Source organism: Panthera onca, chromosome E2 (genome assembly GCF_046562875.1).
Source record: "Panthera onca isolate mPanOnc1 chromosome E2, mPanOnc1 haplotype 2, whole genome shotgun sequence".
Lineage (NCBI taxonomy): Eukaryota > Metazoa > Chordata > Mammalia > Carnivora > Felidae > Panthera > Panthera onca.
The window spans coordinates 55041362-55065933 of record NC_138353.1 but is presented as its reverse complement, the minus strand read 5'-3'; the positions used below and the strand labels follow the sequence as shown (position 1 = coordinate 55065933).

The window sequence follows — 24572 nt, the reverse complement described above, 5'->3', positions numbered from 1 at the left end:
TATTTTTTTGACAGAGAGAAAGAGAGAGAGAGATGGGGAGGGGGGACAGAGGATCCAAAGCAGGCTCTGTGCTGACAGCAGAGAACTCGATGCAGGGCTCAAACTCACAAACCATGAGATCGTGACCCACGCTAAAGTCAGACACTTAACCAACTGAGCCAACCAGGCACCCCAGGCTATGCTATATTTTTAAGTATGTCTGAGCTGCATCCCCCATGTTTGATATGTATTATTTGCATTATTGTTCAGTGGAAAATGTTTTATTTATTTACTTTACTTTTAAAAAATTATAATTCAAGTTAGTTGACTGAAAAATATTTTATAATTTCCACTAGGATTTGTTCTTTGTTACATGGGTTATTTAGAATTGTATTTAATAATTTCATATGGGAAATTTTAGTGATATATTATTGCACTTTCTAGCTTCATTTTACTCAAGTTGAAAAACACATTATGTGTGATTTCAGTCCTTTGAAATATCTTCAGTCTTACTCTATGGCCCATCACACAGTTGATTTCTATAAATGCTCACATGTGCTTAGAAAGAATGTATATTCTGTGGTTGGTTCCACTGTTCCATGCATATCAGTTAGGTCTTTCCCACCTCTCTGATTTCAATTGTTCTGTATTCTTACCTTTCAGATATGTCTTTTCAAAGCAACATGTACTAGGCACTTTTTTTTTCTTTTCCAGTATAACAATCTTTGTCTTTTAAGTAAACAACTTAGTTCCTTTACATTTAATATAAGTATTGATATGTTTAGCTTGAAATCTTTTGTTTTACTATTTACCTTTTGTTAGTCCCTTCTATTCTACATTACCTTTCTTCTACTTTCTAGGCTTCCTTTGAATTAATCATTCTTTGTTATTTTTCCATGCTCCCCCTTCATTACCTTGACAGTTGTGCACTCTTTGTGATGCTTTTAACAGTTACTTAAATGACTTCTCACAGACCAACGTGACTTGTTATTTTTGCTTTCTTGGTATATACCTCATGCCAGGACCTTTGAACACTTGTACACCGCTCCCCACCATCTGGATGTATATGGTATAGTTGTCGTAATCCCACAGGATGTTTTTATATTTGTTTTATAGAGTCAACATTCATTTATATTGCCCAACAAAGAAGTTACTCTTTTGCGGCTTCTCATTCCTTCCCATATCTCCACGCTTGCCCCTGAGATCACTTTTCTTTAGTATAGGTGCTAGTGATAAAATCTTTGTTTTTGTTTTTCTGAAAATGTTTTCATTATCCATTTTTGAAGGATGTTTTCACTTCAAGAACATAGAATTTCAGGTCATCAGCTGTTTTCTAGCAGTATTTTGATGGCTTTGAGGAGATAGGTGTTATATTTTATCTGGCTTTATTGGATAAGCTCTCAGCAAGAGAGTTGATCCTGTTTATCTTATCAGCCATTAACAGAAGCAAAGTTCCTAAGTCTTTTTTAAACCATCTGGTAAGGCTCAACTCTCCCTATGCTTGTAAGATATTTTATTTTTATCAAAATGGAAACCCTGTTAAATTTGATGTTATTAAGATTGGGTCCACTACTCCCTCCTCCTAGCAACACATCATGGAAGAATCTAAGTGAACCTTCTCATAGCTTTATAAGTGTAAAAGCAAGGCATTTCATAAGATATTCATTCATTCACCACGTATTTACAGTGTTCTTACTATGTGCCAGGTGTTGTTCAAGGTACTGAGAATACAACGGTCAGTAAAATGACTTGGTTCCTGCCCTCAGAGAGGAACCTAAATTCTATTTAGGGAGCAGACCAGTAAATAGACAATTACAATATAGCTATCAGAGACATACCTCAGGAAACCTTCTTTCAAGTTGATATTAATCATCTGACATTTCTGTATCTTGCCAACAGTAATATCAAAAGTGACCTTGTCATGGGGCGCCTGGGTGGCGCAGTCGGTTAAGCGTCTGACTTCAGCCAGGTCACGATCTCGCGGTCCGTGAGTTCGAGCCCCGCGTCAGGCTCTGGGCTGATGGCTCGGAGCCTGGAGCCTGTTTCCGATTCTGTGTCTCCCTCTCTCTCTGCCCCTCCCCCGTTCATGCTCTGTCTCTCTCTGTCCCAAAAATAAATAAAAAATGTTGAAAAAAAAAAAATTAAAAGTGACCTTGTCAAATCCCTTACTGAAATCCAAAATCAGTGTGTTTATTCATTCCACCAATCAGTAGAGGAATTCTAATATGAAATATTTATTTATTGGTCAGTCATGTTAGGTCTCAGTAACTGTTGATTCCTCTTCTAAGATTACCCAAACCATTCTTTTTCATAAGACCCGCAATGAGAATCAGTTCCTCTCTCTTCCATGGTTTTCAGAAGACATTTTCTTTCTCTTTTTGAAAAAGACAAAAATTGGGAGAATAGGGCTTGCAGAGCTCAGAACTGCTTCTCAGAGTAATTAATCCATGAATATGCCCATGACATCGAAGGTGTTTGTAAATAAAATCCAAGTCTGAATTTTAGCATTATAGAGAAAGTTATCCTACCTATAAGTTTAGAAGTTTTTATGTTGCAAAACTCTTCCTGTGTAATCTTCTTAGAAATCTTTCATGTGATTCTTGCCAGTAATTTCCTGGGACTGTAACTAAATAATTGGACTGCAACTAAATAATAAAACTGCCTAGATCAGTATTTCCCAACTTTTGTACTTCATAGATCTGTGCAATCTTTTCAAAAGGTGGGGGGTAGACATTGAATCTCCACTATTTAAGTTTGCCAAGTGAAAATGCATTTAAAAATCAACTATCAACGGGAGTGCCTGGGTGGCTCAGTTGGTTAGGCGTCCAACTTCAGCTCAAGTCATGATCTCACAGTTCGTGGGTTCGAGCCCCACATGGGGCTCTGTGCTGACAGCTCAGAGCCTGGAGCCTGCTTCAGATTCTGTGTCTCCCTTGCTCTCTGCCCCTCCCCCACTCATGCTCTGTCTCTCTCTGTCTCAAAAATAAATAAAACATTAAAAAAGCTTTTTTAATAAAAAAAAATCAACTATCAACGGTCCACAAAAGAAAAGATATTTTAACATTAAAGAAAAGTAGACAGTGTCAGAATAAAATGTGGTCTCTTATATTGAATAAATTAAACTTTATGAGAAACTTATTATATTGTCCTCATTTTTCAGAGAGCCCCCCAGAATGGTAAAAGTTTTGTCACTAATTGGCAGCAAGCAATGGACTGTCATTTGGGAACCAAAGTGAGAAAGGTATAGGGCCCTGCTCTTAAGACAATAGAACTTCACACTCATGAGACTTAAGGAAGAAGTTAGAGATTCTGTCAACAGGACGTGGTGTGCTAAATCCTGATATTTTGATCTCTGATCTTGTTCTTGGGTTCATTTCTTTCTCTTCTTAGCACTAACCACAGCAAAGAGCAGAACAGCGTCAAGAATGAAAAAGTGAAACCCACACACATTACCATACACTTATTAACCCATTGTCCTTACCTCCCATACATTGTGTATCAAAACAATAACATTAGTAAAGAGCCAGCTTGAAAGATCCCTGAGTTCTATTTTGACTTATCCACTTATTTACCGACAAGGGGTCTCCACCTAATACAGCTCTACTTCTCAGAGATACATTAAGGAATCAGCATGTATAAAAATCTTTCTGCCCATGTATCCAGATCTCTCTCCCTTCTCCTTTTCCCTTAAATGTCTTGAAATGAATCTATAGCCTCTGTCTCTGTCCTCACTTCCTTTCCACCCTCTTGGGAAGGACCAGAGTATGAAAATTCTACCCTGAATAGAGAAGAGAATAATGGCATGAATGCCCCACTCTCAATGGCTGAATGAATGTTTTGCCAGCTTCTTCCTGCAGCAGAAGGAAGGCCACGGATCTTCCATGTCTGTCAGCCAAGCCCGAGCAATCATTCCATCAAGGCACTGATGGTAACATGACTTCTGAAAGCAATTATTTTTTTTTTAAGTTTATTGATTATTTTGGAGAGAGAGTGAGAGCACGAGTGGTGGAGGGGCAGAGAGGGAAGGAGAGAGATACTCCCACCCAGGCTCTGTGCTGACAGCTAGGCTCAATCTCATGAACCGGGAGATCATGACCTGAGCCGAAATCAAGAGTCAGATATTTAACCGACAGCCACCCAGGTGTCCCTGGATGCAATTCTTAAATGTGGTCTAGAGACGGTAACCACTTTTCACTGGTCCATGGTGACCTGATGGATTGCACTAAGTGCAATCTACTGATCTTCATAAGCTGAATTCATACAATTTAAAGGATCACCTTCAGAGACTATAGCTTTCCTCTCTTTTTGGCATTAAAATACCTTTTGGTGAATGAAATGGTGGTGATAGGATATCACAGGTTAGTTGTTGCTTCTGTTTTGATGCCCTTACGTGGCAAAATTAAAAGCTGGGAAGCCTACATGTCTCCCCAAGTTTTGGTGTGAAATCTTCCCAGTGTTCAAAATTCAAAAACCTAGGAGTCTCACTAACAGACAATACGGTAGCTTTGAGTGAGCTAAGTTCTGAAATGCAGCTCTGCTATTTACTTGACTGTGTGAACTGCCCTCTCTGCTCTGAGCCACAGTCTTGCACCAACAGTGGGATAATAATTTGTACCTCATATTGGTTATAAAGCTAATATATGTAAAAGGCCTGGCATATCAGAGTTTTCAATGGCAGCCATTATCACAAGGATCTTCTCGGTGTCAACAAAAACTCCTTTCTTTCAGTTTCTGTCCCTTCCTTCTAGGGACTTACAAATTGAGAAGAAGTGGATGAAAGCAACCAATGTACAGTTTGGCATGGCTTCCCTCATATAGTCAAGGCTCCCAGGCTGGAAGTTCACAGAAGAAAACATACTTGCATCTGTATCTCCAGAAGGGAGATTAAATCTAGGATGAGTCTATTAGAAAGACAACATTTCAAAATTTGGGAGCACAGCTGAATACCAAAAGTAAATTACACCATAAGCCAGATGTTCCAGGAACTTCTTTTCCATTTTTTTTTTCCTTTTGCCTGAAGGGAAAGTTTGAGTTCATAAAAAAAACAATGAGCAGAAATTGCTATTGCAAAATTGTTCATGGTTATTTAAAATGAGCCCATTTGAAAATAATCAAAGATGTGCATGATGATTTATAAAGGAAGTTGTTCATTTCAGTGTTATTTATCATATGTAAAGCATAGAAGCATCCTAAATGGCTAACCATAAAGGATTTGTTATATAAATTACAGTACTTTCATTTGATGGACTGCTATATGGCCATTAAAAATCATGTTGTAGGGGTGCCTGGGTGGCTCTGTCGGTTGAGCCTCCAAGTTCGGCTCAGGTCATGATCTCACAGTTTGTGGGTTTGAGCCCCACATCGGGATCTGTGCTGACAGCTCAGAGCCCAGAGCCTGTTTCAGATTCTGTGTCTCCTTCTCTCTCTGTCCCTCCCCCGCTCATGCTTCGTCTCACTCTGTTTCTCAAAAATAAATAAATGTAAAAAAAAAAATTTTTTTAATCATGTTGAAGAATATTTAATGACTTGGGGAAATGTTTGCAATATTTCTTGAGAAAGGAGGACAGCTTACAAAGTAGAATATATAGTATAATCATATTTTGTGTCCTGATAACCCAGGTATCAGCTAGAACTTTCCAAACGTTGGGATCCAGATAATATTGGCTCAAATTCCGTATCCCACGGCCTTGCCTAGGTTTCTTCCAGATCCTAGGGACCTACCCTTCCAGAATTTTTTCTGTGTCTTGTCAGTCACTGCCTCTCTCAACCATTCTGGATTCATTGTGAAATTCAACTTCTCTTTTCTGTTTGCAAAACAAAATGTATAGCAGTAAAGTCAACTGTAGTGAAGTGCCTCCTAGTTTTAAAGACCTGGGAGTTGGGCCTGGGAGAGAAGGAGGGGTAGAGGAATCATGTACGTCACTGTAGTGGGGTGAATAGTGGCTCCAAAAAGATATGTCTACGTCCTAGCGCCATGCACCTGTGAATGTGACATTATTTGGGAAAAAAAAGCGTCTTTGCCAGTGTAATCAAGTTAAAGATCTTTATTTGTTCCTTATTTTTTTATTTTTTTATGGTGAAAAATTTATATTTAGGTTTTACCAGCTGGACTCAGTCTACATGATCCCATCTTTGTTGGCATGTCCAAAGCATCATAGTCAGGAGCCAGTTGAACATATGCCTTTTTTTCTTTCCATTGGGCCTGATCAGCGTGTTGACGTTGGCCATGTCAATGTCACAGAGCTTCTGCACAGCCTGTCTAATCTGGGATTTATTGGTCTTGACACCCACAATGAACACAAGCGTGTTGTTGTCTTCTATCTTCTTCATGGCTGACTCGGGAGTCAGGGGGAACTTGATGATGGCCTAGTGGTGAGCTTGTTTCTCCTGGGGAGCTCTTTTGAGGATATTTGGGCTGTCTTCAGAGACACAATGTCTTGTACTGTCAGAGTGTGAGTGACCTGTGGATCTACTTTTTTGTGTGACTGTGGACGCCTTTCAGCACTGCTTTCATGGCCTTCAAAGCCTCTGCTTTGGCTTCGGCTTTGGGAGGGGCAGGGGCTTCCTTCTTCACTTTCGGTGAAGTTAAGGATCTTTAGATTAGATCATTCTGCATCAGGATGGACCCTAAATCCAATGACAGGTATCCTTATAGGAAATAGAAGAGAAAAAGGGGGGGGGGGTGCCATATGGGGTGAAGGCGATGTAAAGATGGAGGCAGAAATTGGAGTGATGTGGCCACAGCCAAGGAATGCCTGGAGCCTCCAGAAGCTGCAAGAGACAAGGAAGGACCCTCCACTCAAAGCTTCAGAAGCAGCATGACCCCACCCACACCTTGATTTCAGACTCCTGGCCTCCAGAACTATGAGACAGCGTATTTCTGTTGTTTAGGCCACTCAGTCTCTGGTAGTTTGTTGTGGAAGATAACACAGCCACCACGGTGTGTAGAACACTGACAGGAACTCTACCTTCTAAGAAGACCCTTCATGTCCTCCTACCTCCACCACTGTGGACCCCACTGAGCTCATAGGTCCTTCCTTGAGCTTTTCCCACTCTCTCTTTAACCCCCTCCTCTTCCTCCTTCCCTTATTGTCACACCACCTTCAGCTTCTCCTCCCTCTACCCTGCAGAGTTAGCAGCTCACAGCTCACTCAAGTTCTGGTTCAGGATGTGTGTGTTCCAGAAGCACATCACAGCATCTCAGTGAGGGCAGCCTCACCCTTCTAGTAGCTGAGCACACTCATGTTGGAATCCCCTTGGCTCAGCTCTTTGACTCAACCCACATCCAATCTATCAAGGAATCTTGCTGGCCCTACCTTCAGAATAGACCCCCTACCTGATCACTCCACTGCTGCCAACCTGGTCCGAGCCGCCATCACCTCTCACCTGGAATGCAGCCACAGCCTTCTGATAGATCCCTCTGATTCCACCCTTGTCTCCTTACAGTCTACCCTCAACCCAGCACCAGAGAAATCATTGGATAACCTCGACCCTGTCACGTCACCCGTCTGCTGCAAACCTGCCAGAGTCTCCCCATCTCACCCAGAGTCAGTGTCAGAGCCAAAATCCTTAAATGGCTCCACGGCCACATGTTTTGTGCCCTGTAGCTCTTGGACCACATCTCTGACTTCCGTCTCCTCATTCACTCCATTTTAGTCACAAGGGCCTCCTTGCCAGTCCTCAAACATACTCCTGCCGTGGAGGTTTTCCCTCAGCCTGGAATGCTCTTGTACACTCGCCGAATTTCCTGGCCTCCTATATTTCCTTGCTCAAATGTCTCCTGCTCAGTGTGCCCTGCCCCCCACTTCCTTTCCTCTTAACATGCTCTACGTTTTCCCATGAAAATAATGTCAGTAACAAATGCATGACAACAATAACAAACTCTACGATCGGTCAATCTATCTACCAAAAGTGAAATAATTGCCATGAGGGCGCTGATATACTTATTTAGAATGAAATATGAGGGGCACCTGGGTGGCTCAGTTGGTTGAGCATCTGGCTCTTGATATTGGCTCAGTTCGTGATCTCACGGTCATGAGTTTGAGCCCCGCATCGGACTCTGCACTAACAGTGCAGAGGCTGCTTGGGATTCTCTGTCTCCTCTCTCTGCCCCTCCCCTGCTCTCTCTCTCTCAAAATAAATACACATTTTTCAATAAATAAAATGAAATATGAAATCATTTTTTTCTAACAGCTGATCATTAAGCATCATTTGGGGCATATAAGTCAAAAAGAATTCAAATCCTTTGATCTGGCTGATGGATTTGGCAAGGTGGAAGGCTGTGCCAATTATATGGTGAATATCTTCCATAGGTTGAATAAGGTAAATCGGTCACAAAGTTATTGTAAAATATATTTAAGACACTCGATAAGATTAAAGTATTTAAGCAAAAATATTATCCTGCGATTGTATTGAAATTAACTGTTTTGATTTACTCAGCTGGAGTACACCTAGTTAGTTAAACAAGATGCTTCTTAGTGAAAGAAGAATGGCCATTCACAGAGCCAACCCACTGGTAGGCAGAGGCCCCTGCCCTAGTCTCTCTCTCTTTCCACATTCCCAAGTCCTGTGGTCCATGTGGTGCCCTGGCAGTGTTCCAATTCACATCCTACCATCAGCTTTGCCTCACTCCACAGGACTTGAGAAAGTGGTACAGGAGCATGGTGTTTTTAGACCCCGGAGGGGAGGAAGTGAGTGAGAGGGCAGCTCCATGGCCTGGCCTCAGGATGGATTGTCTAAGAGATATTCACACTCCAAAGATGGCCAAGATTAACCTGATGGCACCCTGGGATACTACTCTTTCGGGAGGCCCTCAGGAAAATAGAAAGGAAGCAGAAGGAATGGGAAGAGAGTATGGGTCCAAGACACTTTGCAAGGCAAAATTAAATGGATATCTGAATGAAGGAAAAGAAGATGTCAAAAAAATGCAGCCAATGCCAGGTATTGCTTGAGATAAGGAATACACCTTTGGACATGAGGTTCACACAGGTGGACGGTCCCCATAAATACCTCCTAGGGGCAAGCTTATACATGTTCGGGGGTCTCTCGGGCTGGGTTCAGAGTTGAAACCAAGATAACTAACGACTTCTTTTAGGCAAAGGATGTAGATGTAGAAGAAAAGAAAGCTGGAGGTTGAATCGTGGGTTGTACCCAGTTAAGAGCTGGGAAGAATATACAAAAGGGCCAAAGAAAGAAAATGGAGAGGACGGGATGAAGGATGAGGAGGAAAAGACTGAGAGGAGCACAGTGAGCAGACTGAGAGAGCATTCTCTCAAAGGAGAAGGGGTTCCAAAGGAAAAGGGGGTCAGTGATATTGCCAGTGACAGAAATTCAAACACGAGGCGACTAGCGAGGAAAGGTTCTTTGCAAAAAAGAAAATCTAAACAAACAGCGAATTTTAATTTGTCTTGCATAACTGAATCCCTAATGAAACATCTGCACAAGAATTGCATTTAGTATCATATAATGAACTGGTAACACGGACAGCACTGCCTTTTGTAGATGCATCTGAATAGGACACACGTTGCTCTTTCAAGAAACACCACCTGAACGTTCCTTACAAACAAGGAGGGAGAAATCAAAGGCACTTCATTTCTATACCTTGCATGCCTATTCATATTATATTGTACTGCCATGGTCTCTGAGGGAAGAACACCTCTGGGTATGCAGTGGGTTAGGTAAACACCCACTAAATATTGATGCCTGCATAATTAGAATGACTAAAATAATCCTGGCATAAAATTACCCGAGCAGTTAGACGAGAGACAAAATGAAGTAATTTGATCATGAAGATTAATACAAGCTGACTCTCAGTTTTCAAGGCAGCTAATTGGAAAGCATTTATTATTCAAACCTTGCTTTTCCTTATGCTTTGTACTCTCTCCTCCTTGCCCTGAGAAGGAGGAAGGTGACAGCAGAGTCCGGGGCGGGGGGCGCAAAGCCTCCATATTGAGATGGTGGAAAGGAGAATTATGCTTATTTCCCTAAGGCAATGGCTCCTCAACTTTTACCTGTATTGACTTTGCTTCCTATGACACGCTTCTGTGGGCATGTCCAGGATGATGGGCCATCCTGTCCTCTCCTACTCAAACAACATTGCAATTACAATGAGACTGACAAAATTGTAGGTGTAATCTGTTTTTAATGACAGTTGTATGGAGATGTCTAATTTACATATCATAAAATCCACCCATTTAAAGGATACAAATCAATGGTTTTTAGTATTCGCACAGGTGTGCAGCCATCACCACATTCCGTCACTGCAGAAAGGAACTCTGTACCCATGAGCAGTCACTCCCCATCTCACCCCAAACCTCCCAGCCGCTGGCAACCACCAATCGGCTTTTTGTCTCTATGGATTTGCCTATGGACATTTCACATACATGAAATCATGCAGTATATGGTCTTGTGTGACTGGCTTCTGAAGCTGGCTAGTAAAAACACGAGCATAATGTTTTCTAGGGCCATCCATGCTGTAGCCCATATCACTACAGACGGCCCCTGACTCCAGACTTACAGGGGTGTGACTTTCGATTTTTCAACTTTCTGATGGTGAGAAAGCCATGGGCCTTGGGTAGAAACCACACTTGGAATTGGGAATCGGGAATAAGGATCTGTTCCCAGGCTACCAAGTTTTTGGATGATCCTCTCTCGTGACTCCAGGCAGCAGCAGCAAGCCAAAGCTCCCAGTCAACCACGCGATCAGGAGGGTGAACAACTGAGACACAACCATCTGTCCACCTACAACAGTTCCGTTTGTCACTTTCAGTACAGTATTTGACAAATTACACGAGACACTCACCACTATTATAAAATAGGCTTTATGTGAGATGGTTTTGCCCGACTGTAGGCTAATGTAAGTATTCGGAGCACATTTAAGGGAGGGGAGGCTAAGCTGTCATGTTCAGTAGGTTAGGGGAATTAAATGCAGTTTCGACCTACGATATTTTCAATTTACGATGGCTTCATCAGGGCATAACCCCACTGCAAGTCAAGGAAGACCTGTACTTGGTTGCTTTTTACAGGTGAATAATACTCTATTCGTATGGACAGACCACATTTTATTTATCCATTTACCCACTGATGGGCATTTGGATTACTTCTTCTTCGGAGCGCTTATGAATAATGCTGATGTGAATATTCCCGTCCAAGTGTTGCACACGTAGTCTTGAAGATGATCTATAACAAAAGCAGCTAACATTGCCCAGGAGGGGTCTGAGGAGGACACAGACCTCACCTCATTTCATCAGTTCGGGACTCTTCTACACAGAGCCAGGGTTCCAATCCCCACTGCTCTGACTCTAAGGTCTGTTCCTTACCTCCTTGCTATACTTGCTCTAAGCCTAAAGACTAGAAACGTAAGTTATTCATCACTTCATGCTCACTACTATACTATAGGTGAGACATTAATATGACACCTCCTAGCTGATCACAACACATCCTGTCTGAACACCACCACCCCTGAAAGTGTGGCCTCCTGGAGAAACGATCTCGAGGGGCAGACAGACACCCTCAAAGTGTATCAGTGTTTTCAGATGCTGCGGTGGCCTGAAACCACAGCAGAGCTCTGAGGAAGCTCCAGCAGCAGTCAAGAGGTTAATTCTGAGAAAAGGGTGGAATATGGGGGTCTGGATCATGCCCTCTCCCACCTACAGATTTCTGCTGTCTTGCCAATTCCTCCTGGACAGTCCCAATGTAGACAATGGTCTTTCCCTTCAGATTAATTGGTCTGAGTACGATACAGAACTGTGTCTCCCTTTTCCTCTCCCTCTCCTCTCCTTTCGATCTCCACAAATATCATTAGTCTGCAGTGCCTCTTTATTCCTCAGGCATGTGGCATTCAATCCTGACTCTATGCTTTTGCCCTGTTATTTTTTCCACCAAAATGTTCCTTTCTTCTCTTCTCCTTGGGCCACCTCCTACTTGTTCCTTAAGGCTCAGGTCACAAGCCACTTCAGGAACTGTGTCCAAGGGAATCAGTGGGGTTGGACAGAAACCCCACTGCTCAGCAACCCAACATGGAGCACCCTTAAAAAGCACAGCACTGGGGCTCCTGGGTTGCTCAGTCGGCTAAGCATCCAACTTTGGCTCAGGTCATGATCTCCTGGCTTGTGAGTTTGGGCCCCGCATCAGGCTGTCCGCTGTCAACGCAGAGCCTACTTTAGAAAACTCTGTCCCCCTCTCTCTGCCCCTCACTCGTGCATGCTTTATCTCAAAAATAAATAAACATAAACAAATTTTTTTAGGGGCACCTGGGTGGCTCAGTCCATTAAGCGTCCCACTTCAGCTGAGGTCATGATCTCACGGTTCATGAGTTCGAGCCCTGTGTTGGGCTCTGAGCTGACAGCTCAGAGCCTGGAGCCTGCTTTGGATTCTGTCTCTCCCTCTCTCTCTGTCCCTCCCAAGGTCATGCTCGCTCGCACACTCTCTCTCTCTCTCTCTCTCTGTCAAAGATAAACATTAAAAATTTTTTTTTTTTTTTTAAATATCAATGCTATTGAAATTTATTTTTTTATTTTATTTTTTTTTTTCAATGTTTTTTATTTATTTTTGGGACAGAGAGAGACAGAGCATGAACGGGGGAGGGGCAGAGAGAGAGGGAGACACAGAATCGGAAACAGGCTCCAGGCTCTGAGCCATCAGCCCAGAGCCCGACGCGGGGCTCGAACTCACGGACCGCGAGATCGTGACCTGGCTGAAGTCGGACGCTTAACCGACTGCGCCACCCAGGCGCCCCAAAAATTTTTTTTTAATAATAAAAACTTTTTTTTTTTTTTTTTTTTTTTAAAGCACAGCATTACAGGATTCTGGTGCGTAGCAGACGCTACTGGTGTCTTGCTTTCATTCCCTCACACCTGGAACCGGAAAAAAAACTAGGGTAAATCAGGGACACGGGAAAACATATAGACATACATAAACGTGGAGACTCCGAGCTAGAGAGTTGAAAAGACCTGGAGAGTGACTATTCAGTAGTTTCATGGAGCCTCATCCATCATCCATCCACCTATCGTCCATCATCCATCTATCCATCCCAGCAGTACTGACTGAGCTGAGCACCGCCCCCCTCCCCAGTTACCAGGCACTGTGCTCAGCCCTGTGGGGACACAAAAACGGAGGCGGAAGTCTAAAAGCAGACAGTGGAGGTGGGATAGCAGTAGGGATGACCCTGCAAGGGCTCCCGCGAGGCTGGAACACTCGGGTTGGGCACCTGAGAGAGATTCCTGGAGTGGACCTGCTGGCCCAGCCCAGGCGAGGATGGACGAGACACCCGCACATCATAGAGATGCCGAGACCTCCGGGCTTCCTAGAGAGGCCCGGAAGTGGCTCCAGGGGGCCGGCCCGACGGCTCCCGCGCGGAGCGGGGGTGGTCGCGGCGGACGCACCGGCCTGGGGCGAGCGTCTCTCTCACGGCCTGCGTGCGCTGCCGTCTCTCGCCACTGTGAGTGGGCCCCGGGCCTGGGTCGGGAGGGCCACCGCCGCTCCGCCGGGACCCGGGGCCGAGCCGGCTGTCGGTGACCCGGCCCCTACCCGCGCGTCGTGGCGGCCGGGGTGGGACGAGCCGGGCGGCAGGTGGTACGGGGCGCGGGAGTGAGTGACGTCCACCCCGGTGATGGGAACGGCCTTCCCTTTCCAGCGCTCTCTCGGATTCCAGCGAGCCGGGCGCCGCGTGGCTTTCTAGAATGTCGCGAAGACCTCACACTCTGTCTAGGCGCTGGGGGTTTTCTTTTTTTCTTCGTGTGTGTGTGTGTGTGTGTGTGTGTGTGTGTGTTTAACAGCAGACACCCCCCCCCCCCCCCCAGCTCAGAGTTTGCAGCAGGCATCTGTATCTAGCTAGACTTGATCACTTGTCATTTCGCAGTTCCTAGAAATACTACCTTTCCATAGGACGGGTGGTTCCCACTTACAGTGGAAGTGTGAGGTTCCCACTTAAAATGAATGTATTTCTTGTAAAAAGGTGAATAGATTTAAATAAAACATAATAAGTAATAGTAGCAGCGGTGGTACAGCCTTGTCTCAACCCCAGGGGGGCGACACACAGGGTTAAGAGTCCTGGCTGGGAAGTCCTGCAGGCCTGGCTTCAAGAGCTAGGTCTAGCTCAACCAGTACAACTTGCATAATTTGTAGCCCATTTGGGGGGGGGGGGGGGGAGGGGGGTAGTTTAAGATATTTTTTTCTTCCAGCTTTATTGAGATAATTGACCTAACACTGTAAATTTAAGGTTTGCAATGTGATGATTTGTTATACTGTGAAATAACCAAAATAAAGTATGTTAACATCTCAGGCACCTCACATAATTATTGCGTGTGTGCTGAGAACTTTCAAGAGCTACTCTTAGCAGGTTTCAGGTATATAATACCGTGTTGACTGTAGTCACACACACTGCTGTATACTAGTTCTCCAGAACTTACTCTCTCTTATCATTGGAAATTTGTGCTGGCTCATTTCCTCCCAACCCCCAGTCTCCAGTAACCACAATGCTACTCTCTGTTATGAGTATATCGGCTTTCCAGTTAATTTTCTTTCCAAGTGTATTTGGCCTTTTAGGTTGTATACCTCCCACCCCCTTCACCTGTATCAGGGTTACTCTCCTTATCTTTAACAACATCTTTATTGCTTTGCTTGATATTAAACACAAATAATTTTTAGATCACGCATGGAATTTGAACAGTACCATTTCTAAACCCTCTAGCCTCAATGTATTTTCCTGATCTCAATCCAGTAAGAGCACAGTTACCTTTTGCCTCTAGGTAGTACTTGGGCAGTAATTTAAAACACACCATCACAGGGTTAAACTACTTGGAGTTATTTTATCTTGCTTAAAGCAAACGTAGTAAAATTTTATTTTTATGAAAGCAGTCTTCAATTCTCCTATCTGTTGTGGACTCCAGGGGCACCTAGATTTGTATATTACATTATAATACCAGAGGGTTAGTAACGTCATCAACTTGAACTCAAGGGATGAAGGAACTGTGTGCATAATCTAAGGTTCTTATTACTGATCCTTTGCATTTAATTAGGTCTTTGTAAGTCTAAGGTACCCGTAGTCATTTTTATGAGTTTTCTCATAACTTCCCTGTGAGATGTCAACTTTATTACCCTCACTTTATCTTAGTATTATCAAGAGGTCAGGCGGATTTAAATTTCATTTTTTCCTGTTTGTAATTAAGATTCCTTTTTTTGGATCATGTACTTAACTTTAACCCATATCTGATAGAATGACTGCTCAGGTCAGATGTGACCCTTCCCCCCCTCCACCCAGAGGAAAACAATTACTAAGCCAGGTTTTGAAAGAGCCTTAAAGTAATTGTGATTATAAACATTGGCCTGAGTGCCCAGCCCCAGGAGGAATCAGATGGTAACTAATTAATAAAACAGAAGCCATGAAGAATGTAAAAGTCAGGCAGCTAGTTGAAGAAAAATTGTATATGCTTCTTCTCCCTTCTGGCTTAGTGTTCTTGGAAGTTTGTTGCAGTTTTCCGGGAGATGTGTTTACTGCGGTGTTTTTTGTTTTCTGTGTTTTTTTCCTGTGCTTTTTAATTTTTTTTTTTTCAACGTTTTTTATTTATTTTTGGGACAGAGAGAGACAGAGCATGAACGGGGGAGGGGCAGAGAGAGAGGGAAACACAGAATCGGAAACAGGCTCCAGGCTCCGAGCCATCAGCCCAGAGCCCGACGCGGGGCTCGAACTCACGCACCGCGAGATCATGACCTGGCTGAAGTCGGACGCTTAACCGACTGCGCCACCCAGGCGCCCCATTTTCCTGTGCTTTTTGATGTAGGGAGCCAGGAAGCAAGAAGGCAGCTCCGGGTGGGGATGTTAATGGCTGGTGATCTGTGAAGGTTTTACCCACCTGGTGGATAGGCTTCTTTTCCTCGCTGTCTCGCCCCATCATTACTTTTCCCCTGTTCATTGCCACCTTTCTCGTCTGACCCCTTGATCAGGTCAGTCATACAAGTTCTCCCCTCGGATCCTTGTGGCAGTAGTTGGAAGCTGATGAGAAGGAGGGTGAATAGACCTGGCAGGTCCTCTGAAGCATTAATAACGTGCATTTGTACATTCCCAGCATGATTAATGTGCACATGTGCCATGACTGACCTGTGGTCCTGTGACTGGTCCGGAGTGGGTGGTTTCAAAAACAGAATAATTAAGAGATTAGGGAGAATTTCTGTTGGGATTTTCTTAATTGGACTCTGAGGCCTGGTCCATTTTCTGATCCCTTACCGTGGAATTCTTGTGGAGATATTAAGAATACCTTGGGGCGCCTGGGTGGTTCAGTCAGTTTGGTTCAGTCAGTTGAGCGTCTGACTTCAGCTCAGGTCATGATGTCACAGTTCGTGGGTTCGAGCCCCACGTCGGGCTCTGTGCTGACAGCTTGGAGCTTGGAACCTGCTTCAGATTCTTTGTCTCCCGCTCTGTCTGTCCCTCCCCCGCTCTCTCTCTCTCTCTCAAAAAAAATAATTAAACATTAAAAAATTTTTTAAAAAGCTTAGACTTTGTTATTTGGCATCCTATTAATCAGAACTCTATTAACCAAACAGAACGTTTCCAAAGCCTGTGTGTGTCGCTTGGGTTAATGGTGGCACACCCCTCAGACTCCGCCTGGGTGCTGCCCACTGCGGCCTCACTCGGTTGCTCGCCGGCTCACCTCCTGATTTCAGCAGAGCACCCTGGCATTGCGTCCTTACTGATAGGCCTCTAGCACAGCCCCATCACCTCTTACCCAGACCTTGCCGGTTTTCAGGCTCTCCTTCCCTCCGGAAAAAGTTTGATCTTTTGCAAGGACCAGAGGGCGTGTGGCTGTTCGGTTGTCTGCAGAACAGAATTCACATTCCCCTTCAGGAGCTCAGAGGTGTCTCCAAGCTGACCCCAGGCTATCTTTCCCGCCTGAATCACTATATTTGGCCAACACAGCCTTTCCCGTCACCATTCTGTTCATTCATGATGCTCCCTCAGCCTGTCTCAGCCCGCCTCAGTCCTCTTGTTGTCACCCTTCAGCTCTGATGCCCACTTCGCAGTGAAGTCTTCTCTGATGTGCTCTTCAGAGTCAGTTTCTCTCCACGCCCAGCTCGGTGCTCCCACGGCACCTTGCTTACACCGACACGTGACAGCAATCTTGTTTCCTCCTTTTCACCTTGTAGTTTAGCTGCTTCCAAAAGCCTCACTCCATCGTCAGCTCCAGAATGCAGGAGTTCCGTCTCATTTAGCTTTGTGTTGTTTTCATTCCGTAACCCAGGCTTTTGTTTGTTTGTTTGTTTGTTTACTTAGAGAATCGCAAGCAGGCTCCACGCTGCCAGCATGGAGCCCGATGTGGGACTCATGCTTACAAACCGTGAGATCATGACCAGAGCCAAAATCTAGAGTCAGATGCTTAACCTACTGAGCCACCCAGGCACCCCCCAGAATTTCTTAGGAGAGAAGTTTAATGAAAATGGCAATGTTAAAGAAAGAAAGAAAAGAAAGCGGCAGTGTTCTTTGACTTACATAGCGATGACTCTTACACACTGCAGAGCCCTGCATCATTTGTGCCCAAAACAATTTTACTCAACTGGGTGTATTTCACAGTGTTCAAAATCACCCGTAAATTCAACAAATATTTGTTGAACATCTGCCATGTGGTAGGTTCTGGAAAAGACATGTCAGTGGAAAAAGCAGAAGGTCTCAGTTCTCATGGAACTTATGTTCTATTGTAAGGAGAGCAATAGTTTAAAACAAAAAAGATACTTTCAGGTGGTAAGATGTGCCATGAAGAAACAACAGCAGTATTTAAGGTCAGGGGCTCTCCCTTAGGGCAGTCAGAGAAGCATCCCTGACTGAGCAAGTGACATTCAGGCAGACCTAGCGATTGGGAAAGGTACAGCCGGGCAAGGAACAGGCCTTCCCACTAAGGTGAAATAGAAGGTGTGTGTAGCCCTCAAGTTGCAGATGGGCTTGGCATCTCAAAGGGAGTCCAGTGGGCGGCGGGAGAACGCCAGATGAAGTCAGGGAGAGAGATTGCCACCACATCACGGAGATACAGGGAGGAAGTCTGGGTTGAAATATCAGTGAGTGACATCCACTGTGTTTAGAAACAGCCTCCGTAGCTGTCCCACCAACTGACCTCTCTCCGCATGGTGGACTGGTTAGCTTTCCTGGCCATCTCAGGTACTTAGTACGGTTATGCAGAAGAACTCGTCAAGCATTTCCGCAACCCTGTGCTTTTGAGAGATGTGACCTTGGTACGTGGAAAGGTAATGGGACAACCAATCCCCAGACCCTTAGAGCTCCAAGCAAAGGAAGTGTGAGAAATGACATCACGGAGTGCCCGTCCTCTGTCGGGCGTTCTGCTGAGTCTTCATAAGCCTTGTTATCAGCTCCCCTTTTCTGATGCAGCACTAGGCCAGGCGGGGTCAGTAACATTGTTGCATTTCTTTCTACTAGGTCCACTGAGCTCCTGACAACCACCTATGGACTCCCGCAAATCCCCGAAGGAAACGGTCCTTATTACAGGAGGAGGTGGCTATTTTGGTTTCCGGTCAGTGCATCGATAAACACGTCTGTGGAATTATTTTATTGGTAGTTGCTGGAAAAAAAAAATTACAGCTTATGACTCTGACATGACATGAGGACAGTGTAGACTTTTACTCATTTGAACAGTGTTAAACCAGAAATGAACTAGGTTGCCCACTGCTCAGACATTGAAATTCAGAACTACAGATATATACTACTTTAAGAAAGATTCTTTGTAATGGCATTAAATTGGGGGCGGGTGTAGATAACGCGCCCACCAAAAACATTTTAAAATAATGTTTATTCTTTTTTTTAATGTTTACTTATTTGTTTTTGAAAGAGACAGAGAGAGAAAGTGAGCAAGGGAGGGCAGAGAGAGAGAGAGAGAGGGAGAGGGAGAGAGAATCCCAAGCAGGCTTCACGCTGTCATCACAGAGCCTGATGCTGGGCTTGAACTCACGAACCATGAGATCACAACCTGAGCCGAAACCAAGAGTCTGAGGCTCAAGTGCCTGAGCCACCCGGGTGCCCCCAGATAATAAGTTATTCCTTTGCAGCTCTGTTATCATTCACGAATGTCCCAAAGAATGGATGGTGGGTTCTAAAACAGAGGGGGAAAATGGAACCTGTAGTTGCTACCATCTACGTGAGAAGATAGAAAAAGCAAGGATACGGGGATCCTCAGTTTTGAATGTTCGCGTGCTTACATGAGGGATTGTTGCACAATGAACACGTAAAGCGAGGGCACTCAGGATAAGCCCAGAAGACTTGGGTCAGCCCCACATTGATTGGTGAATTATTTTATGCAGTTTTCGTCGGGCATAGCTTAGTCACGATTCGATCTAACTTGCTTTTCCTCGTTTCAGCCTAGGCTGTGCTCTGAACCAGAGAGGATTCCACGTGATTCTCTTTGACATCAAGAGCCCTGCTCATCCCATGCCAGAGGGAGTCAAGTTTATACACGGAGACATTCGCCACCTCTGTGATGTGGAGAAAGCCTTCCAGGATGTGGACATTGCATGTGTGTTCCATATCGCCTCTTACGGCATGTCGGGCCGGGAGCAGCTGAATCGAAGCCTGATTGAAGAAGTCAACGTCGGGGGCACAGACCACATCCTCCAGGTTTGCAGGAGGAGAGGGGTGCCAAGGTTAGTTTACACTAGCACTTTCAATGTCATCTTTGGAGGTCAAGTTATCAGAAATGGAGATGAATCTCTGCCTTACCTACCTCTTCACCTCCATCCTGATCACTACTCTCGGACCAAATCTATTGCAGAAAAGAAAGTGCTGGAGGCCAATGGTGCTACCCTGGTGAGAAGTGATGGTGTCTTGAGAACCTGTGCTCTGAGGCCGGCTGGCATCTACGGGCCTGGAGAACAAAGGCACCTTCCCAGGATAGTGAGCTACATTGAGAGGGGTCTCTTCAAGTTTGTGTATGGGGATCCTGGGAGCCTGGTTGAATTTGTCCACGTGGATAACTTGGTCCAGGCTCACATTCTGGCCTCAGAGGCCCTGACAGCTGCCAAGGGCCACGTGGCCTCTGGGCAGCCCTACTTCATTTCGGACGGCAGACCCATGAACAACTTTGAGTTCCTCCGGCCTCTGGTTGAGGGCCTGGGCTACAGGTTCCCATCCATCCGCCTGCCCTTGACCCTCATCTACTGTTTTGCTTTCCTGACAGAAATGGCTCACTTCCTTTTTGGTCGGGTCTACAACTTCCAGCCCTTCCTCACCCGCACAGAAGTTTACAAAACTGGCGTCACACATTACTTTAGTCTAGAGAAGGCCAAGAAGGAGCTGGGTTATGAGGCTCAGCCATTTGACCTCCAGGAAGTAGTCGACTGGTTTAAAGCACATGGCCACGGCAGAAGTCCTGGGGATCATGCTTCCGGGTGTCTTGTTTGGGATGGGCTGACGGTCTTCCTCTTGGTCATAGTGGTTCTCATATGGCTGCCTTCTCCTGTGGTTCGATCACTCTGAAGGAGCTAGAAACATGGATCGGATCACACTTGTTGAGATGGTTTTCAAGAAACACAGTATTAAATAATGTATCTCTATCTAAATAAATCTACATCAATATCTAGATAGATAGATACAAATGGATACCTGGTAGCAAATCTTGGCTCCTCAAATTGCTACTTAATAGATTCTTGGAAGGGCACTTGGGTGACTTAGTCGACTCTTGATCTGGGCTCAGGTGATTTCACGGTTTGTGAGCTCGAGTGGCAGGGAGATTGCTTGGGATTCTCTTTCTCCTTCTCTCCCCCCCACACCCCACCTCAAAATGAATCAATAAACTTAAAAAAAAAAAAAAAAGAAAAGAACAGATTCTTGGATGAAGTCTTCATTTCTTACCTTCTTGCACCAAACAAACCATGATAGGAGAAAAAAAGAAGCAAAGATCAGTTTGAGATGCGGTTTCTTGTGTCTTCCTCGTTTTGATGGGTACAATAGAAGTCGTTTTGGAGCCACAGAGCGAGATGAGGAGAATTGGAAATGTCTTGAGTTTCTCAGAAGTCAAAAATGTACTTACTTCTGTCCTCTACTATCTCTATCCAGTTACAGTAGACTAAAATGTGCACTGATACGGGAGTGGCAAAACACCAACAGGCTTGAAAATGTGTGAAAACCACCAAATTGGGTCAGATCCCTACAGACCAGCCCTCTGAGGAGGTGGAAGCTTTTGAGAGACATTATATTAGCCATTCATTCCTGTAGTTTTTAGGAATTACTCTTTACCCTTTATGATATAAGGGCGTTACACCTGTGTGATCACACGGTAAGGTTTGATTTTTAAACAAATAGAACTGTGTCTTACCTCATAGGATTCTTTTGAGGATTAAATTAGACAAGACGTATCAAGTGCCACTCAACACACACAAGTCTTTATTTTAATTAATATCGTTGCCGTACATTCCCGATACGAACCCTTACGAGGGTTTTCTTCCTCAGGGGAGTTCTGTTCAGAGGTGTTAGTGTTCTGTTAGTGCTATCGCTCTAACCTTTCTGGAATGTCTTTGGGGTAAGCCCCTCAGAGTCTGTAACCAGCACGTTTGCATATGCTCAGTGTTTGTAAAGTTTTGGTCTCTGAGCATAGAGTAACATTTAGGAAACGGCTAAAAATCCGATTAAGGAAGATGGTCAAGGGAATGATGCTATTTGTAATTTAAAAATGAAACATAACTCTGAACTAATAGACTGCTTTTCTTCCGGGAAGAGGTTTTTGTTCTTCCAGTGAACAGCTTCCAATGAGGAATGTTTTGAAGGGTGTCATTACCCTCCAGCCACTCCTGAGGACTGCTGTGTAAGACTTTCAGTTTGTACAGTTGCATAGGAACCAACGTGGAAAGAAGACAGAGGATCTTCACCCATTCCACAATTCCAGTTTCAGAAAAGCCAGTATTAAAGCATAAGGCAGATAGATTGCTGCGGAAGGTGACATTCGAGCTGTTTTGAGATTATTTGTAGAAAGAAGGTGCCAGGTGAATAGTCCCTAGTTAATGCTGCCTGGATCTTTCGGAGAAAAGCACTCAACCTGATACCAGGAGACCTGCAACCATGAATAGTTTGTGTAGCCTTAACCAAGCGATTGAAGCCTGTTTCCTCATTTGGGAATGACCCATATCTGCCTTTTCTACAAACCCACCCACCCACCCTCCTCACACGGGTGGTTGTGAGCGTAAAATGAGATGTCGTGAAAGTACTTTCATAGATAAAGCATAAATATGAGGTGGTGGTGAGCATTTTTGGTAGAAGGTTTTCGGAGTCTTTTTCTATCTTAAGAAGCTTTTGCTTTAGCCTGGAGTTCGCTTGTATGAGCACCTCGGCAAGTCCAGCAGTCCAGGTGCTGCACGGCGGGCTCCCCTGCTCACGTACAGCCCACTAATGGTATGACGTGTCCGCACGAGAAGGCCACTGAAAGAGTGGATAAGTTCAGCAAGACATCTACGCAGTGTCCTTGAGAGGCATCGCACACTTGCAGAACATGTTTTCAACGAGGTCCTGGAGAACAATGATAGATACTTCTTAGTTTTCTCGCACCAAGTAGACTGAGTGTAGTGGGGGTTTTCTTGTTTTCCACACGAAACTAAGGATGGCTATTCGGGCCTTGTTGTCATCCAGGGAAGAGACATTCGGCTGTCCCTCACCACTTACACCCATGTCCACTGTCTGCTTGAGACAAGAGTTCATCTACCGTTCATGAGCTCACTCTTGGTCTTTCTCCTTGTATTAATGATCTGTTGCATTACCCTAAGACATGCTACGAATTACACTAAGGTGTATCATGTTAACACAGTAGCCCCAAGACATATCTTAAAACAACAAACATCACCTCCTGGCTTTTACGGGTCAGGTATTTTGGTGCGGCTTAACTGCGTCGGTTTGCTTGGAGTCCCTCATGAGGGTCATCCCATGGTATCTGGCACGACAGTCCTCTGGAAGCCTGTCGGAAGCTGGAGGGTCCCCCCAGGATGGCTCACCCACACGACCATTGGCAGGAGGCTCAATGCCTCACCATGCGGGGAAACCTCCGTAGGCTTGCTTGAATGTCTTCACGACATGGTAGCTGGTTTTCCCCAGAGCAGGTGATCCAGGAGAGCAGGGCGGAAGCTGCAATGGCTTTTACGGCTTATCCTCAAACACCACACGCTGGGACTCCACAGTATACTGGTTACACAGGTCAGTCTAATTCAGTGTGGAGAGAAAGGAAGTACCCAAAGGTGTGGATACCAGAAGGTGGGGAATGTTGGGGGTCAGCTTGGAGGCTGGGCTCTTGGTTCCATCCTCTGAGTCATTTTTCCTTTCAGTGAAAGGTAGCCCATGTAGATAGACAGTTAACATGTTCTCAGCCCGTTACCACCCAGTAGAATTTGGGGGATATAAAGCCCTCTTTACATATTGTAGTGTATCTCTTTCAGTCCAAGCTGATAATGTTAATGCAAACGTAATTATTTTTGAACTCTGTGTGTCTCCTCTGAGTCTTACTCCAGTTCACTCCATTAGGCAAAAGCCACACCCACATATTTCTTGGAGATAAGTCCTTCTTTGCCTTGGGCTGCTGCTCAGACTGCTGAGGGACAATAACCCCTATTATTTGAACAACTTTTTTAGGGACCACCTTAGGTCTCTCTGAAGTCTTAAAAGGTTTTGTAGCCACAACCTCAGTCGTGCACGGTCATTTCCACGATACTGCATTGGCTACCCAGGTTAGCGCTATCCCATGTGGGAGGCTACACAGCACATAAAGACCAAAGGGTGGGGAATCACTGGGGTCCATGTTGGAGCCTGCTACCACACTCCTATATGTCTCATTGGTTTCCTTTATCCTCTCCTCCACACTGGTTGTAAGTGGAATATTTCTTCAGTGCTCAGTCCTACACCCTCTTCTAATACCATACTTTCTCTCCCTAAGTGATCTTGTCCAAGCCCCTGGCTTTCATTTCCATCTCTGTGCCAAACAGAGACCACTAAATAGAGTTCCAGCCCAGACCATTCTGAGCTCCAGACCCATCTATCCAAGTACCTCTGCTTCTCTGCCTGGATACATCACACACACTCTCAGTGCGCATATCCAAGATGAATTCACAATCCCTCCAAATTCTTCCAGGGTTTCTTTCTTAGTAAATGTTACCAAGACCCATTGAGTTTCTTATGCCAGAAAGCTGGGATACTCTTTGATCCCTGCCTCCCCTTAACTTGACACACCTGACCCACCTTGAAGCCCATCGATTTTAACTTCTACTCATGCCTCAAAGTTGTGCAATGAACAGGTGTTACCTCTCTCCCCTGGGTTCCAATAATGTCCCCTTTTCTCTTCCACTACATCCCCTCCTGCCTCCCTTCGATCCATTCTCCACAAGTGGACTGATCCTATAAAGATGTAAATCTATGTCAGGGCACCTGGGTGGCTCAGTTGGTGAAACGTCCAACTCTTGATCTTGGCTCAGGTGGCTTGAGCCCTACATCGGGCTCTGCACTGACAGTGTGGAGCCTGCTTGGGATTCTCTCTCTCCCTATCTCTCTGCCCCTCCCTTGCTCTCTCCCTCTCTCAAAATAAATAAAATAAACTTAAAAAAAAAAAAAAAAGATGTAAATCTATTCACTT

General features: G+C 44.8%; 1 protein-coding gene across 4 annotated transcripts in view; it reads left to right on the top strand.

Moving 5' to 3' along the window:
* The window catches only part of SDR42E1 (short chain dehydrogenase/reductase family 42E, member 1), a 59690-nt gene extending 36259 nt beyond the window's left edge, over positions 1-23431 (top strand). For 2 of the 4 annotated variants that reach the window (XM_060650038.3, XM_060650036.3), the window contains exons 2-3: positions 18398-18491; positions 19333-23431. In XM_060650038.3, coding sequence (XP_060506021.3) covers positions 18424-18491; positions 19333-20446 — 1182 coding nt within the window. In that variant the 5' untranslated portion in view covers positions 18398-18423 and the 3' untranslated portion in view covers positions 20447-23431. Of the gene's footprint in view, positions 1-13286; positions 13418-15758; positions 15922-18397; positions 18492-19332 lie in introns of those variants that run through there. The other 2 variants (XM_060650035.3, XM_060650034.3) reach the window with 2 other exon arrangements.
* The last annotated feature ends 1141 nt before the right edge of the window (positions 23432-24572 follow it).